This window comes from Papilio machaon, chromosome 8 (assembly GCF_912999745.1).
Source record: "Papilio machaon chromosome 8, ilPapMach1.1, whole genome shotgun sequence".
Classification (NCBI taxonomy): Eukaryota; Metazoa; Arthropoda; class Insecta; order Lepidoptera; family Papilionidae; genus Papilio; species Papilio machaon.
The window spans coordinates 541778-556377 of record NC_059993.1 but is presented as its reverse complement, the minus strand read 5'-3'; the positions used below and the strand labels follow the sequence as shown (position 1 = coordinate 556377).

The 14600-nt window shown below is 35.1% G+C and overlaps 3 protein-coding genes across 6 annotated transcripts in view; 1 reads left to right on the top strand and 2 right to left on the bottom strand.

Annotated features, from left to right (window-relative positions):
- LOC106720294 (heat shock 70 kDa protein cognate 4) lies at nt 1–3124 on the bottom strand. The gene is made up of 3 exons (XM_014514891.2): nt 3006–3124; nt 2375–2579; nt 1–1833 (listed from the first exon to the last, which is right to left on the bottom strand). The coding sequence occupies exons 2-3, from the start codon at nt 2577–2579 to the stop codon at nt 83–85; spliced, it is 1956 nt and encodes a 651-aa protein (XP_014370377.1). The 5' UTR covers nt 3006–3124; the 3' UTR covers nt 1–82.
- Nucleotides 3125–5418: 2294 nt separating this feature from the next.
- Nucleotides 5419–9841, bottom strand: LOC106720105 (transmembrane protein 161B). The gene is made up of 9 exons (XM_045678961.1): nt 9677–9841; nt 9224–9583; nt 8894–8973; nt 8413–8628; nt 8180–8296; nt 7425–7565; nt 6776–6950; nt 6184–6408; nt 5419–5755 (listed from the first exon to the last, which is right to left on the bottom strand). The coding sequence occupies exons 1-9, from the start codon at nt 9677–9679 to the stop codon at nt 5636–5638; spliced, it is 1437 nt and encodes a 478-aa protein (XP_045534917.1). The 5' UTR covers nt 9680–9841; the 3' UTR covers nt 5419–5635.
- A 538-nt stretch (nt 9842–10379) lies between these two features.
- Nucleotides 10380–14600, top strand: part of LOC106720116 (V-type proton ATPase 116 kDa subunit a1) — a 31133-nt gene continuing 26912 nt past the window's right edge. For 2 of the 4 annotated variants that reach the window (XM_045679025.1, XM_045679024.1), the window contains exons 1-3: nt 10380–10672; nt 12707–12886; nt 13006–13134. In XM_045679025.1, the coding sequence (XP_045534981.1) occupies nt 10556–10672; nt 12707–12886; nt 13006–13134 (426 nt within the window). In that variant the 5' untranslated portion in view covers nt 10380–10555. Of the gene's footprint in view, nt 10673–12706; nt 12887–13005; nt 13135–14120; nt 14207–14327; nt 14375–14600 lie in introns of all 4 variants that reach the window. The other 2 variants (XM_045679027.1, XM_045679026.1) reach the window with 2 other exon arrangements.

Sequence of the window (14600 nt, the reverse complement as noted above, 5' to 3'; positions counted from 1 at the left end):
TAATTTTTAATAATTTACTTTATTTTCAAGCTTCAACACTGAGATGACAATGAGAAGACAGTTCCAATACAGGTGGAATGTTTTAATCAACCTCTTCGATGGTGGGTCCGGCTCCGCCACCGGGGGCAGCGCCGGCGCCGGGGGCGGCACCCGGGAAGCCGGGCACACCTCCGGGCATGCCACCGGGCGCTCCGCCCGCGCTCTGGTACAGCTTCGTGATGATAGGGTTGCAGATCGCCTCCAAGTCCTTCTGCTTGTGCTCGTACTCCTCCTTCTCCGCAAGGTGGTTGGAGTCCAGCCACTTGATCGTCTCGTAGCACTTGTCCAAGATGGTCTGCTTGTCGGCGTCAGAGATCTTGTCCTTCAACTTCTCCTCCTCCATGGTGGACTTCATGTTGAAGCAGTACGACTCGAGCGCATTCTTGGCTTGAATGGTCTCCTTCTGCTTGTCGTCCTCGTTTCTGTACTTCTCGGCCTCGTTCACCATGCGCTCGATCTCCTCCTTGGACAGGCGGCCCTTGTCGTTGGTGATGGTGATCTTGTTCTCCTTGTTGGTGGATTTCTCAACGGCGGACACGTTCAGAATGCCGTTGGCGTCGATGTCGAAGGTGACTTCGATTTGTGGGACGCCACGGGGTGCGGGTGGGATGCCGGTGAGTTCGAACTTTCCGAGAAGATTGTTGTCCTTGGTCATGGCGCGCTCACCCTCAAATACTTGAATCAGTACACCGGGTTGGTTGTCGGAGTAGGTTGTGAAGGTCTGAGTCTGCTTCGTAGGGATGGTGGTGTTACGCTTGATGAGCGTGGTCATGACGCCGCCAGCAGTTTCGATACCGAGCGACAGGGGCGTCACATCGAGAAGCAGCAAGTCCTGTACCTCCTCAGACTTGTCGCCGTGCAGAATGGCAGCCTGGACGGCCGCGCCGTAAGCAACGGCCTCGTCGGGATTGATGGATTTGTTCAGCTCCTTGCCGTTGAAGAAGTCCTGAAGGAGCTTCTGTACTTTGGGAATGCGAGTCGAGCCACCGACCAGTACGATGTCGTGGATTTGGGACTTGTCCATTTTGGCGTCACGTATGGACTTCTCTACGGGCTCCATGGTTGATCTAAACAGGTCGGCGTTCAGCTCTTCGAAGCGGGCACGGGTGATGGACGTGTAGAAATCGATACCCTCAAATAGAGAATCAATTTCGATGCTTGCTTGTGTGGAAGAAGAAAGTGTCCTCTTCGCCCTCTCGCAAGCCGTGCGCAACCTACGGAGTGCTCTCTTGTTGGTGGTAAGGTCCTTCTTGTATTTCCTCTTAAACTCCTGGACGAAATGGTTGACCATACGGTTGTCGAAGTCCTCGCCTCCCAAGTGGGTGTCACCAGCGGTGGATTTCACTTCGAAGATGCCATCCTCGATGGTCAGGATGGACACATCGAAAGTACCACCGCCAAGATCGAAAATAAGTACATTACGTTCTCCACCTCCCTTTTTGTCAAGACCGTACGCAATCGCAGCAGCAGTCGGTTCGTTGATGATACGGAGAACATTCAGACCAGAGATGGTACCCGCATCTTTAGTGGCCTGTCTTTGTGAATCATTGAAGTACGCTGGAACCGTAATTACTGCATTCTGCACCGTTTTGCCAAGGTAGGCCTCGGCTGTTTCCTTCATTTTTGTAAGCACCATTGAGCTCACTTCTTCAGGGAAGAAGGTCTTATCTTCTCCTTTGTATGATACCTTAATCTTTGGTTTGCCACCATCACTGACTACCTCGAAGGGCCAGTGTTTCATGTCGGCTTGTACTGTGGTGTCCTCGAACTTGCGACCGATGAGTCGCTTGGCATCTGTAACAAACAGAAATATACATTATACAATTGAACTCTTTGTTAACTTTAACATCTCATAACAATATAATTCAGATTATTTTTATCATTCAATATGTTCAGAGACTCTAGTCTAGTATATTGGGTATCATCATAATAAAATAATATTAACAATAGATAATAAGTTTGTTATTTTTACAAAGAAACATGCCCTTTCAGAAAACTAATCATTGTATTGCGTAATCAAAAAATTTATGTGTCGGTCGGACTTGAACATGACGGTCACTTTGTTTCCCGCATATCTATTGACATGAACTTTATAAACCTTGAATGAACAATAAAATCATGGAAAGAAATGCAGTTATGTAATTCTGCAATAGCCATCTTGCAATGCCTTCCAACAAAAACACTTCACATACAAAGAACTACACAGTGATAAACATTTTATGGTTGCAATAGCGGTTAAGTGAAGAGGCATTGTTTGTCTACTGCTAGCCGGGACTAGACCACGTGGTCCAAACGTGAACAACGCGCTTATTGAATGCACGTTTTGTTAACTTACCGAAGATGGTGTTGTTGGGATTCATCGCCACCTGGTTCTTGGCGGCATCGCCGATAAGACGCTCAGTATCCGTGAAGGCGACATATGAGGGCGTGGTCCTGTTGCCCTGGTCGTTGGCGATGATCTCCACCTTACCGTGCTGGAATACTCCCACACACGAGTACGTTGTACCCAAATCAATACCTACCGCTGGTGCTTTGGCCATCTGTAACAAAAAAATTAAAGGTTAACTCAGATTATCAAAGATGGCGGATCAGACGCGCATAAAAAATCGCGGGAACGCGCAGCCGCCATACAAAAATCGATAGGAACGTTCTAGAATGACCTAATGCTTTGTTTTTCATGTGGGCTCTATATACCACGGAAACCATGGAATTTATAGTTAAATGTCATTACAAATTATAATTATAATTACCACGTGTTAATTAAGTTAAGGAACCACTCTAACTTCACTTAAATTTCAACATAGAAAATCACTGAGTCATGAGGAAGCTGACTAAACTGATAAAAGTTCAAGGAACTTTCCCGATGAACATATGAAAAAGAACATTATGGATTAGGAATCCAATCCTAGAATAGTTCAAATTGAAGCAGTTCAATCGTTGTATATTGATAAAATCCTGGCACTTACTTTGTTCGTTTAGCTAATCCTCTTGTACTGTAGCTTTGTAGATTAATCTAGTAGATCTCTCAGCAAACGTGCGCGATTGACGGTTTCGTGTCACGAAATAAAACTGAAGCGGCATTGGCTGCTCGGCGTGGTTTTATGCGCACACGTAACGACGCGACGTCACTAGACATTTCTGGAATATTCCATAAGATCGGCCAATGAACACGCGGATCGATAGACGCTTTGAGCTGCTATTGGTTAAAATTAAAAACTGTGTAGCGTTACTGCAGTACAACATGTTAAAGCAGTGTTGCGTGTGTTCATATTGATTTTTCCAACTTCCTAGCAGAGAAGGTCGAGAAGGTGAACATAAACGAAAAATTATATTTTAAGTATAATTATAGTTTTTGATTGATTTCTTAAAAAAAAATATAAAATAGAAACGTGTTTTTTAAATAAATTATTATTTGAGTTACTTGAAATAAATGTATTATTTAAGAAGTGATGCTGTGTTTTTGAAATCTTCAAGATGGAAATGAAAATTGGATTGTTGACTTCGTTTAAAAGATTGGAATAAGCCTGCTTATATTTATACCTTTGCGACTACTTATATTTTGTAAAAATAAAAACATCGTTGATATGACATTTTGATGATGAACTTGAAAAAGTCAGGTAATTGAGTGATAGCAATTATTATTTTAAAACCATACAGGTCTACATTTAAGACTTCCTGTTAAATATGTTACAACGTGGTTAAATAGTTAATTTGATTCACAAAAGAGGATTAGTTCTCCTTATTATTAGGCAAATGTTCTCAAGCTGACAACACTGTCAAGTAAGCCTTAACCTTCATAAAGATAAAACTTAAGGCAAAATAAAGTTATTTAAAATTGAAAAACTTAGAAAAACATGACGGATATATAGAAGACAAAGTTTAAGGGCTTTTATAACTAATTGTACATCATCAGTTGGAAATATTCACGAAATGTTTCTATTTTTATAATCAATCATCCGCGTTTTAGAAACCACGTGGTGGTTTGGGCGCCAAAATTGTTTATACGTTTTTCAAATTAAAAAAAAGTACTGGATATCTACTTGTCGGTATATGGCTTAGTAATTTAAAAAAAAAAACCTTTAATAAATAATAATATTGAAATAACACGAGGCATATTTATCAAAATTTTATTCAAAACTAAACAATACTTTGTAAATCAATATCGCAATGAAATTTGCAAGTCACACATCGTGATAATTACATTAAAATATTAAGGATATCGCGTAACCACGAGAATGTTCTTGTACGTATGATTAATTTTATTGTATTATCCAACGTTCAATCATCACCATATGAAATTATATCTGTGAAACTCCTCTACCGAAAAGTTTTCAAACAAGTCTGTCTGCATAAGCTATTTTTCCAAAAGTAAAAAGGGGTCTACAATATGTTACAAAGGGTTCCAACAATGGAAAACCAGTGTAACGGTTCTTTCGTTGTTTCGTTTTTTTTATTTATAAGCTTATTTGAGACTCTGTAGATTTATTTAAGGTTTTATAAAGTTAATTTCATTATTCAATGTCTGTAAAAAGATTAACTGAAAAGGGAAGAAAACAGGTTTAGTTAAGCCAATGGTTTTAGTTTGTGTAATAAAAAAAATAACATTTAAAAATGATTTATTTATTTATTAAAACATTGAAATATAAACACAAAACAACTAATTTATATATATATATAAAACTGAGTCAAAATAATATTAAAAAAAAAAACAATCAATTGCATGTAATCGTGAATGGTCACTGTTCAAACAAACCTACTATACTAAACATATTGAAATCTTAAAAAAAGAGTAATTCAAATAAATTATTTGTGTGTTTTTTTACAACGTACGGCAATATAAAACATTTTTAATAAAATTACAATTATAAAAAAGTAAGTTTAAATAGATTATATTAGTATAAAAGATGGCAACACTCATATTTGTTAAATAAAATAAAAAACAATTTTCTCACATAAAGATGATTCTAGAATTTTGCATAAAGATTATGATCCATAGTTTACTTGCTTTTTACGAATAAACTATGAAACATATTGCAATTTATTTATAAATTTAAGTTTTCAAAATGACATTGTGAAATGCATTTACTCATTAAATATATAATATATTAATCTTAATTTAATTCACAAAATTATTTTTTTAACCTTAATTAATATAAATAATTAAAAATTCACAACACAAACTGAAGTCTAACTTATAAATAACAACGAACAATATTGTAGTAATAGCAGTTGACTTGGCACGTCGAAAACAAGCGTTATTTACTAATCGACGTGCCAACTCATACGTCGTGTTGTAACTAAGCTTCCTTTGTTGAAGCACTTGTATAAAATAAATTTTTTATCTTATTTATTCACTTAGAAAAAAATAGAGATAACAATATTTGTCAAAACAAGTATCATGATAATAAAATTTCATTGTATACATCTTTTCAAATATCTTAGAGGCTCAGTCAGCTGCGTGTAAGTCTAAGCCGCTAATATATATGACAACGTCTATACCACATTATAGAAATAACACTTTCACTGCCATTGATTCCAGAATTCTTTTAATACTTAGAAATCGTGGCATTAAACGTGTTAGTTAACTATACTATGTTCATGAAATTCTGAAGTAAGACTGGTACATGGTACCCAGTGATGTGGTGAGGAACCAAGAGAAGCAGCACCACCAGGTCGCGAACCCCAGCAGCCCGCGGTGTACCTCCACTGTGAATATCTAACAATAATACAAAATTTTAATCTTATTAATATTATAAACTAGCTTTTACCCGCGACTCCGTCCGCGCGGAATAAAAAATAATAAAAAAACGGGGTAAAAATCCTATGTCCTTTTCCTGGTTCTAAGCTACCTGCCCACCAATTTTCAGTCAAATCGATTCAGCCGTTCTTGAGTTATAAATGGTGTAACTAACACAACTTTCTTTTATATATATAGATGCCAAAGTTTAGGTATTTTCAGAACGGCTTCATAGAACATAGTCTATATAGTAATTAAGCTTTTTTTATTTTCGCGCGGACATAATCGCAGGCGATAGCTAGTTATGTAATAAAGATAATATCCATAGTATATAATGATCCATAGACATCTAAACTAGTTTTAAGAGAATTTGTTGACAAATGCATTTTAATTTACAAAACACCCACCATCTTAAGATTCTCCCACGCCATCTGATACTGTTCGAAGCCCTCCACATCCAGTGCACTAGGCACTGACCTAGGTGTCCTGACTTCTGGCTCAGTGTCATAGATCAGACCTGTCCATGTGTAACCACCTAGAGTCTTGTACATCAGCGTGAGGAACAGGCACAGTATGATAGGACATATGTACTGCAGCGCCACCACACAAAGGTAGTAAAATACTGAAGCTATCTGCAAATAATTGTAATATTAGAGTAAGTTTCTATTTCTCAAGAAATTTATTATAATCTATATATATAAAAGAAAGTCGTGTTAGTTACACTATTTATAACTCAAGAACGGCTGAATCGATTTGACTGAAAGTTGGTGGGCAGGTAGCTTAGAACCAGAAAACGGACATAGGATAATTTTTACCCCGTTTTCTTTTTTTTTTTTTTATTCCGCGCGGACGGAGTCGCGGGTAAAAGCTAGTAATTTTATAAAATAGCGACATCTATGACTTACAAAATAAAAAAGCAACATTACTAAGTTGTATGTTAATCGAATATAGATGGCGTTAGTTTTAAAAATATGTTAACATGAGGGAAAATTTAGGAACCTTCTTCTGCAACTCAATGTTTGTAATTCGACCAGCTTCCTTCTTCTGTGAGTCGAGTTTCCTCTGCGCCATGTCGAGGTATGCCTGCAGCTGTCGCGGCATCAGCATTAACTTGATCACCACTGTCACCACAACCAGCAACAGTCGGAGTGTGTCAAATGCTTGGGATGTCATACTGGAACGGTGACATACATTTTGTTAATCAATCTTATCTTAATCTTAATATAAATGTCGTGTCCTAATGTTTGTCCTCAATGGACTCCTAAACCACTTAACCGATTATAATATAATAAAATTCGCACACCATGTGCAGTTCGATCCAACTTGAGAGATAGGATAGTAATACAATAAATCTTAAATTACTATCAAATTTTTCTGTATTTTAAATGATAATAGTTATTTAATAGTTGATATTCATTATTATTTAATTTTATTATGAAAAAAAATATTTTTTTATTTTTTTATTTTGAAAGTTTTTTTTTTTTTTTTTTAATGTAACGGACAATCTACGATTTGGTAAATTGATGTTTTAAAATTATTAATTTAATATACTAAAAGCATCTCAGAAAACGATAATTACAACTTTGTACTTATATCACAGAAATTACAAACCTTAAAAATAGTAAAGTGGATTAAAATTTATACTCACAGTGGTGTTGTCATTCCACTGAACACTCTAACAGTTAAATAATGTCTAGTTATAGGACGGACCCACAACAAGACCAGCACAAATGGCATCGCAAAGTTTATATTCAAAAGTAACACTTTGAATTTATTATCATCATAGTATCTGTAATTAGAGATTTAAAAATATGAACAAATTATTGCTTTTCCTTTAATTCAATAAAATACTTGCTGTTTCGTGTTATGTTAAAAAAAACTTAACTAGTAACCAATGTGTTCTTTCAGACTAGATCCTACATTAATGCCAAATTTCAGTGAGATCCTTAGAGCTGTTTAAGAGATACCTTGTAACAAATATCCATCCAACTTTCGCATTTATAATATTAGTAAGATTTCTTTTTAAAGGAAGGCGGCAAAAATGTATGAAATGAAGTTTAATATTGTGTGACCCAAATCGTTAAAATAACAATATTAAAGGAACTAATAAGCACTGACAGATTTTATAAAAAGAAATTAAAAGCAAGTGAATCTTACAACTGCACCTATAAACAAGTTCTCAAAAAATCTACTAGTCTTCTAGTTATTTAAAAAAAAGACAAAAAAAGTGGGACCCATCTGCAAGCACTTCCTTTCGATTAAAATATTTTTTATCAAAATCGGACCACCAGGGGCGGAGATTCGCAGTAACACACATTAAAAAAATACAGTTGAATTGATAACCTCCTTCTTTTTTAAGTCGGCTAATAAATTATATATAAAATATATATCATTATGGCTCACCTCAATGAATCCCAATGCATCCTGGCAACCCTCAGTCCAGGGAAAGTGAACAGTGTACCAATTATGGCAGCCCACACAGCCAGAGACAACTTTAATATGAGTTTAGAAGCCGGCCCCCTGGAATAATTCATTCAAAGACTAAAAGTCTAACAAGATTTTACTCTCTAAAACTTTCCTTAAAAAAAAAACAATGTTTATAACATTTTAAACTACGACAATTTTTTTTCACTTACACAGATGATAATCCCTGATTCTCAAGAAATTTAGATGCATTTTCATAAAAACTATCATACGCTGGATCCACTCCTACTTCGAGATTAGATTCGTCAACAATTAACACCATCATAGCTATCAGCAGGAAGACGCAGAATGCCACAATGCATGTAGACCTCTCTCCTATAGATTCTTCACTTGTGAAGTACTGCTTTGTCAGCGACAGTAAGATTTTACTGTTTAAATATTAAGGAATAAACACTGCAAATTTCAGCTGATAAAACACATGTACTAAGAACTATCGTAACAGAGTAAATATGTTTATGTAATTAATTTATTACACTAGGAATTCACATTTCTCTCATTAAATACCTTGTCTACACTTCATAGACAATTTTTTATACCAAAGACAATATTAGCCTATCAAACATTAATCAATGACTTAATGTAGTTATGAATAAATTAACAATTTTCTTTTTAAAATAAATAACAAAAGGATACAATGTAAATAGCACCACAAGTAGGCACCAAACCATACTTAGATTGAACTCATCCTTAAGCGGGAATATACCTGTGTAAATCTGAAATACAAATTAATTGGAATAATAAAATCACTTATCATAAAAAGTTCTTTCCAAATTGTTTATCACTTATTATGAATTTTAGAATTAAAATCTATTGAATTAGTCTAAAATTTATATTAATTTTGAGAGTTATGCTTTCTTTCTACATCTCATAAATGTAGATATGTTAATATAAGTAATATAATTGTTTAAATATTTTTTTGGCTCACCTAAGCAAAAGCGCTACCATGTTATAATGTCCACTCACCTCTGACAAGATATAAACAATACTTGTATATAACGAAAAATCAACAATCCACAAGTACTCAGCATAAAACCTCAAATGAATAACATCTAAAGCAGTAACGGGTGCAGTCTCGAGCTGTAGCTCCAAGCTACGAGGCACATGAAAAGTCTCTGGCTTCCCATTCTCCGATTTTCCAGTTTTTTTGCCCTTTGGCTTATCCTTTGGAACACCAGCTAGTGTTTTTAATTCATTGTTATCAGGATATAAATACCGATACAATCCTTGGGAACATAATAACCATCGAGCAAACGAATACTTGCTGAATTTTTGTATAACTGATACCATAATAAGGGTAATAACTAATTGTGCGCCGAGTAAAGCCTGAAAAAATAATCCACAGTTTAAATATGACTAGAAATTGAATGAAAATACAATGATAATTGTGAATTATGGTCCTGCCTGCTCAGACATTACCATTTCAATTTCTTTTTTAACTTCTTTTACGAGTATTCATGGTCTAATTTTAATTGAATTATTTTTAAATTCATCCCGGATATAACCTAAATCTGTCATTCCTTGACATTCTTATGCCAATAAAATAAAATTATCACTGTTTTTATTTTACTATGCAAATGAAGGAGATAAATTTATATGTTAATCGTTTGCGAGACAGAGAGAACTATACGTAACTTAGTTTTCTAAAATCTTCTAACTTGTTCTTTCAATTCCACCAAACATAGGTAAAAAATCTATTTCTACCAATTTCTACAGTAGACTATAAAGATTTTTGTTTGGAGAAAAGCCAACCAAGAAAGCCTACCGTCTTTGGTCTATATCTATAATCTAACTATGTTACAAATATTATAAATGCGCTCGACTTGCGGACGGTGCATACTTGATAATTGATTATAAACACAACCAAGTGCCCAAGATTACCCATCAGCAATTGCCCTTAAATATGCTCTTGTGGATACTGAGGGACTTTGACAGAAAGGTGATGCACGCGGGCATATTATAGGTTAATGATTTTTTTTATTTTGCGCTGCCCAAGTCGCGACTGAACGCTAGCATAGATATAATTTACGAATTTCAAAGCCAAGTATGCTATCCATTTCTTACTTTGTAATAAATGGATGTCTTTTATATGGTAACACATAATTAATCGTTATCTCTGCAGCATTGAGTTGCGCACGCATTGAATGACGAATCCGCTGGAACTGGAAAATCATTAGCTATCGATTTTGCCTTTTATTTCGGTTTCGTCGCCGCTAAAGTCTGTTCGCAGACTGTTGCGACGGAGCCTACTTATTATATGTTTTTAATTGTGTAGTGTGAAAGAAAAAAATCGCAAAAATGGGTTCGCTGTTTAGAAGTGAGGAAATGACTTTGTGTCAACTTTTTCTGCAAAGTGAAGCAGCTTATGCTTGCGTGTCCGAACTTGGTGAACTGGGACTAGTTCAATTTCGCGACGTAAGTATTTATCAGGATAAACGCCCCTTGTTTTGTTTGCGCATATTAGATTTTATTTGCTGTATATTTTATATCTACTGCAAACACTGAGATGGAAAATCTGTGACCCTCTTTCACATTGATATCCTAAGGTTGTCCCAGTTTCAAGACTGGTAGAATAGGTCTTTAGATTATTGATTTATTCCCTGTATTTTCTGCACGACATTATCAAAATTTTCCAAAGTATAACATTAAAAAATAACTTATTATTATACTTAATAAATATGAACCGAAGTTAAATTATTTTGGATAGAGTTAAAATCTACTTTAAATTTAAATTTTTTATCTCATAATTTTACCTTTTTCTTATTGCCAATTATTAAAAGACCTTTGTCAAAGATAGAATCTTTTAAGACCAATGAAAATTCATGATTTTATATAAGTGCTGCAGAAATACTTCTACCACGCTGAGAAACGCCCATAAACATAAGTAACCTCTTAATTCCCATTCTGGGCTTTATTTAGAATGTTGCAAGCTCTCCTGACTATTTTTTAGGCACAAATTTATCAAAAGATGATTATAAATACATTTCAGAGTTCTTGCCTCCTGATTAAGCATTACATAATTTTTAGCAAATAGATTCATATATCAGAATTATTTATAAAAATCATAAATAGTACTTGAATTAAATAATATCCAACTTATATAACATGTTTTATGATAAATTTATGCATAACAGTATGTATAAGGAAAAATCTTTCTGTAATTGTCCCACTCACTGGGAAAAACCATATTCCTAGAAATACTACTTATGACTTCTTTCATTTAAATATGGTTCATAACAGCTAAAATAAATATATTATAACAATGTAACCACATGCAATTATTTATTTGTTAAGTTTCAATTGTACATAACAGAAAATAATCACATATAATACATAGCAAAAAATAACTCTAAAAGGTAACTTTGGGTGTATACTGCAGTGACATTTAGTATTAATACATATTTGACAGTGAAACCCAAATAATCAAGTCATTGTTCAGGCTTGACGGATGCATAAGCAGAGTATTCTGGTAAGAGAGAAACCTCTATAAGCAAGTAAAATATCACAGTTCTCTAGACTCTTGCTTATCCACGTTTGACATTAATCTCTGTTTTGTAAAAGAGAATGGGATGGTCACTATGTACTAGTACAAGTGCATGCAGTTCTATGGTAATGTAGGATTTAATGTGGAGTGTTATGTAATAATGAAGTATTAATTTCTTGTTACCTTTAACCAGTCATGTGATTTTCATCAATTAATTGATTATGATACAGTTGTTATCACAAAAAAAAAATAATCAGATAATTTAATGAAGTAAAGATAAAAAGTAAGACCAGAAATGTGTTAATGTTCATTATATAAATCAAATTTATTTTATATATTTTGAATTTTATGTGATGACAGAATTATTACATTCAAATATAACTATAAATAAAAATAATCTCAAAAATTCCCGAATCTATTCCAATTTGTCTAAACCAGTGTTTCCCAACCTTATTGGATCCATGCCCCATTTTTCATGATGAACATGACTATTTCCCCCTTATAAATTTTGTTTAGAAATTAATTTCTCTCGAGGCCTAAATTTACAATGTTAGAGAAATGATTAAATACTACTTTTGGCTGACTAGATCAATTTCATATAAAAATTTTAAACACGAAAACACATATAAATAGTTTAAATGCAATGGATTTTTGTCTCTAAAACGTTTTTATGTACTTTTTAGCACTGGCTATCATTGTAAGAATGTAGCCTTAAGTTTTTAAATCTCCGAATTGCCCCACTCTAAATCCAAATGTCCCCCAGGTCGGGCGTACGCCCACCTTGGGAAACACTGGTCTAAACCTATGATTATGTAATAACTAAATGTACTTACTCGAACAAAAATCCTTTTGACCATTTACAACCCTAGTAGTTTGCAATAGTTCCAATATTCTCAAATTTATAAAATAACATCAATCATAGTTTTATAGTATCAATTTATTCACAAATAAATATATGTCTATAGCTGAATCCAGACGTGAACGCTTTCCACCGTAAGTTCGTCAATGAGGTCCGCCGCTGCGATGAGATGGAGCGCAAACTCCGTTACTTGGAAAAGGAGATCCGGCGAGACGGGATACCCATGTTGGAGATCCCGGGGGAGTGTCCCGAGGCACCCCAGCCCAGGGAGATGATCGACCTCGAGGTAAGACACATTATAAAGACCAAATAATACGCCAAATACGCGCAAAATTGAGCCAAATTATTCGCATTTTTTACCTACCCCTTGAGTTACGGGTTCATTTCGTACATTTTATACCACAGGCCACCTTCGAAAAGCTAGAGAACGAACTCCGTGAAGTGAATCAAAATGCCGAAGCCCTGAAGAGGAACTACCTCGAGCTGACGGAACTCAAACATATACTGAGAAAAACTCAAGTGTTCTTCGATGAGGTAAGAGAAACTATCGTACACATCACTTTGTGTCACAATATTGTACGTATTTTTTTTAAATTGATCTTAAATGATATAGTTAAAGTTTTTCGTTGTTTTAAAATCTAGACCGATAGATAGTCCTAAATTATTTTCTTTTCTAATTAATAACTTTTGTAGAAATCAATACGTTTATAATTTGATATTTTCTCAAAATTACATATAAGTCATATGATTTCATTATAAAAAAAACCGGTAGATCGGTCCGATAGTATTGTAATTTGCGTAACTGTTAAGTCGTAAAATAATTGAGTGATAAGATAATTAAGGCTGGAGATATCCTTGGTATACCGAGCTGCAAGTTGGTCAACTAATTACGAACTCTATTGAATTATGGTCCGTCATAAACTAAACAATTTTTTTCTTGTATCTTAACAATGGTCAACATTGTACATTGTTTTACAACACGTCATTGTGGTAAATGTGTTGACAATCCGATAGTACCATTTCAAGGATCAACAAAAATTAATTTAACACTCGACTGTGTTAAAGGCACACTACACTGAGCCAGGTTTAAATTGCTGTTGTAGAAAAAAACTAGCTCCACGGTGGCCACACGGATTTCAAATTGATTTTACAAGCTCTTGTATTATTTCTTGTTATACTAAAACAAAAACAACCTAATAAAAAACACTGATTAACGTCCACATCTAATTCTAATTTAAATACGTTAATTTCAGTCTCGTGTAACATTCAAATTAATTTAAAAAAATGTCTTTTCTTGTTGAAAGTCCTTCACTTTGCTTCATTTTCATAGATTATGTTTATTTTGAATTGTTTATTTTTTTTTTCTATTAAAAAAGTGTTTCAATGCCGATGTCACAATTATCTTTAGAGAATGTCTCGTTTGACAAAATTTCTTAAGGTTTATCTTGTAAAATATAACGTGACATTGACATTGGACGCGACACTGACATTGGCGCCATGTTGGCGTATGTGTGCACAAGATGGCGGACCCGTCGCGCGAGGAGGAACAGGTCACCCTTCTGGGGGAGGAGGGCCTCATGGCGGGCGGGCAAGCGCTCAAGCTGGGGTATGCCGATTAACTTTGATCGCTCTCTGACGTGCCTTGACTTCCTCACTCCATCCTGAGCCTCGTGGCTTGGGATGTTTTGTGAGTCAAAGCAAGTCGTAGAGCAGTATTATTTTTTCAGCGCTTGTACTGTGACGCTGACGCGGGAGTCTACCTCTCACCACTCAGGCAAGCATTGGAGTCAGCCGGTCTATAGTACATCATCAGAATAACACATCTCTTTAACTCCTTGTGTGATTGAATGATAGCCTACCGTAGCGATGTGAAACGCGTCCTTAGATTGACAATTCTAATACGAAATATCGAGGTCTAATACCGAGCTCCTGCGGATGCTAACCGACTGCTGCCTGAGTGAGTTTGACGACTAACAAACGTTTTCCACGAACATAATTTA

Excerpts from the sequence above, each read along its gene's own strand:
- LOC106720294 (XM_014514891.2), bottom strand. The coding sequence starts at position 2,579 with ATGGCCAAAGCACCAGCGGTAGGTATTGATTTGGGTACAACGTACTCG. Across the intron at positions 1,834-2,374 it reads TCCCAACAACACCATCTTCG|ATGCCAAGCGACTCATCGGT; the intron begins GTAAGTTAACAA and ends TGTTTGTTACAG.
- LOC106720105 (XM_045678961.1), bottom strand. Across the intron at positions 6,951-7,424 it reads AGTGGAATGACAACACCACT|TATGACATCCCAAGCATTTG; the intron begins GTGAGTATAAAT and ends TCACCGTTCCAG. Across the intron at positions 5,756-6,183 it reads CGTGGGAGAATCTTAAGATG|ATATTCACAGTGGAGGTACA; the intron begins GTGGGTGTTTTG and ends TATTATTGTTAG.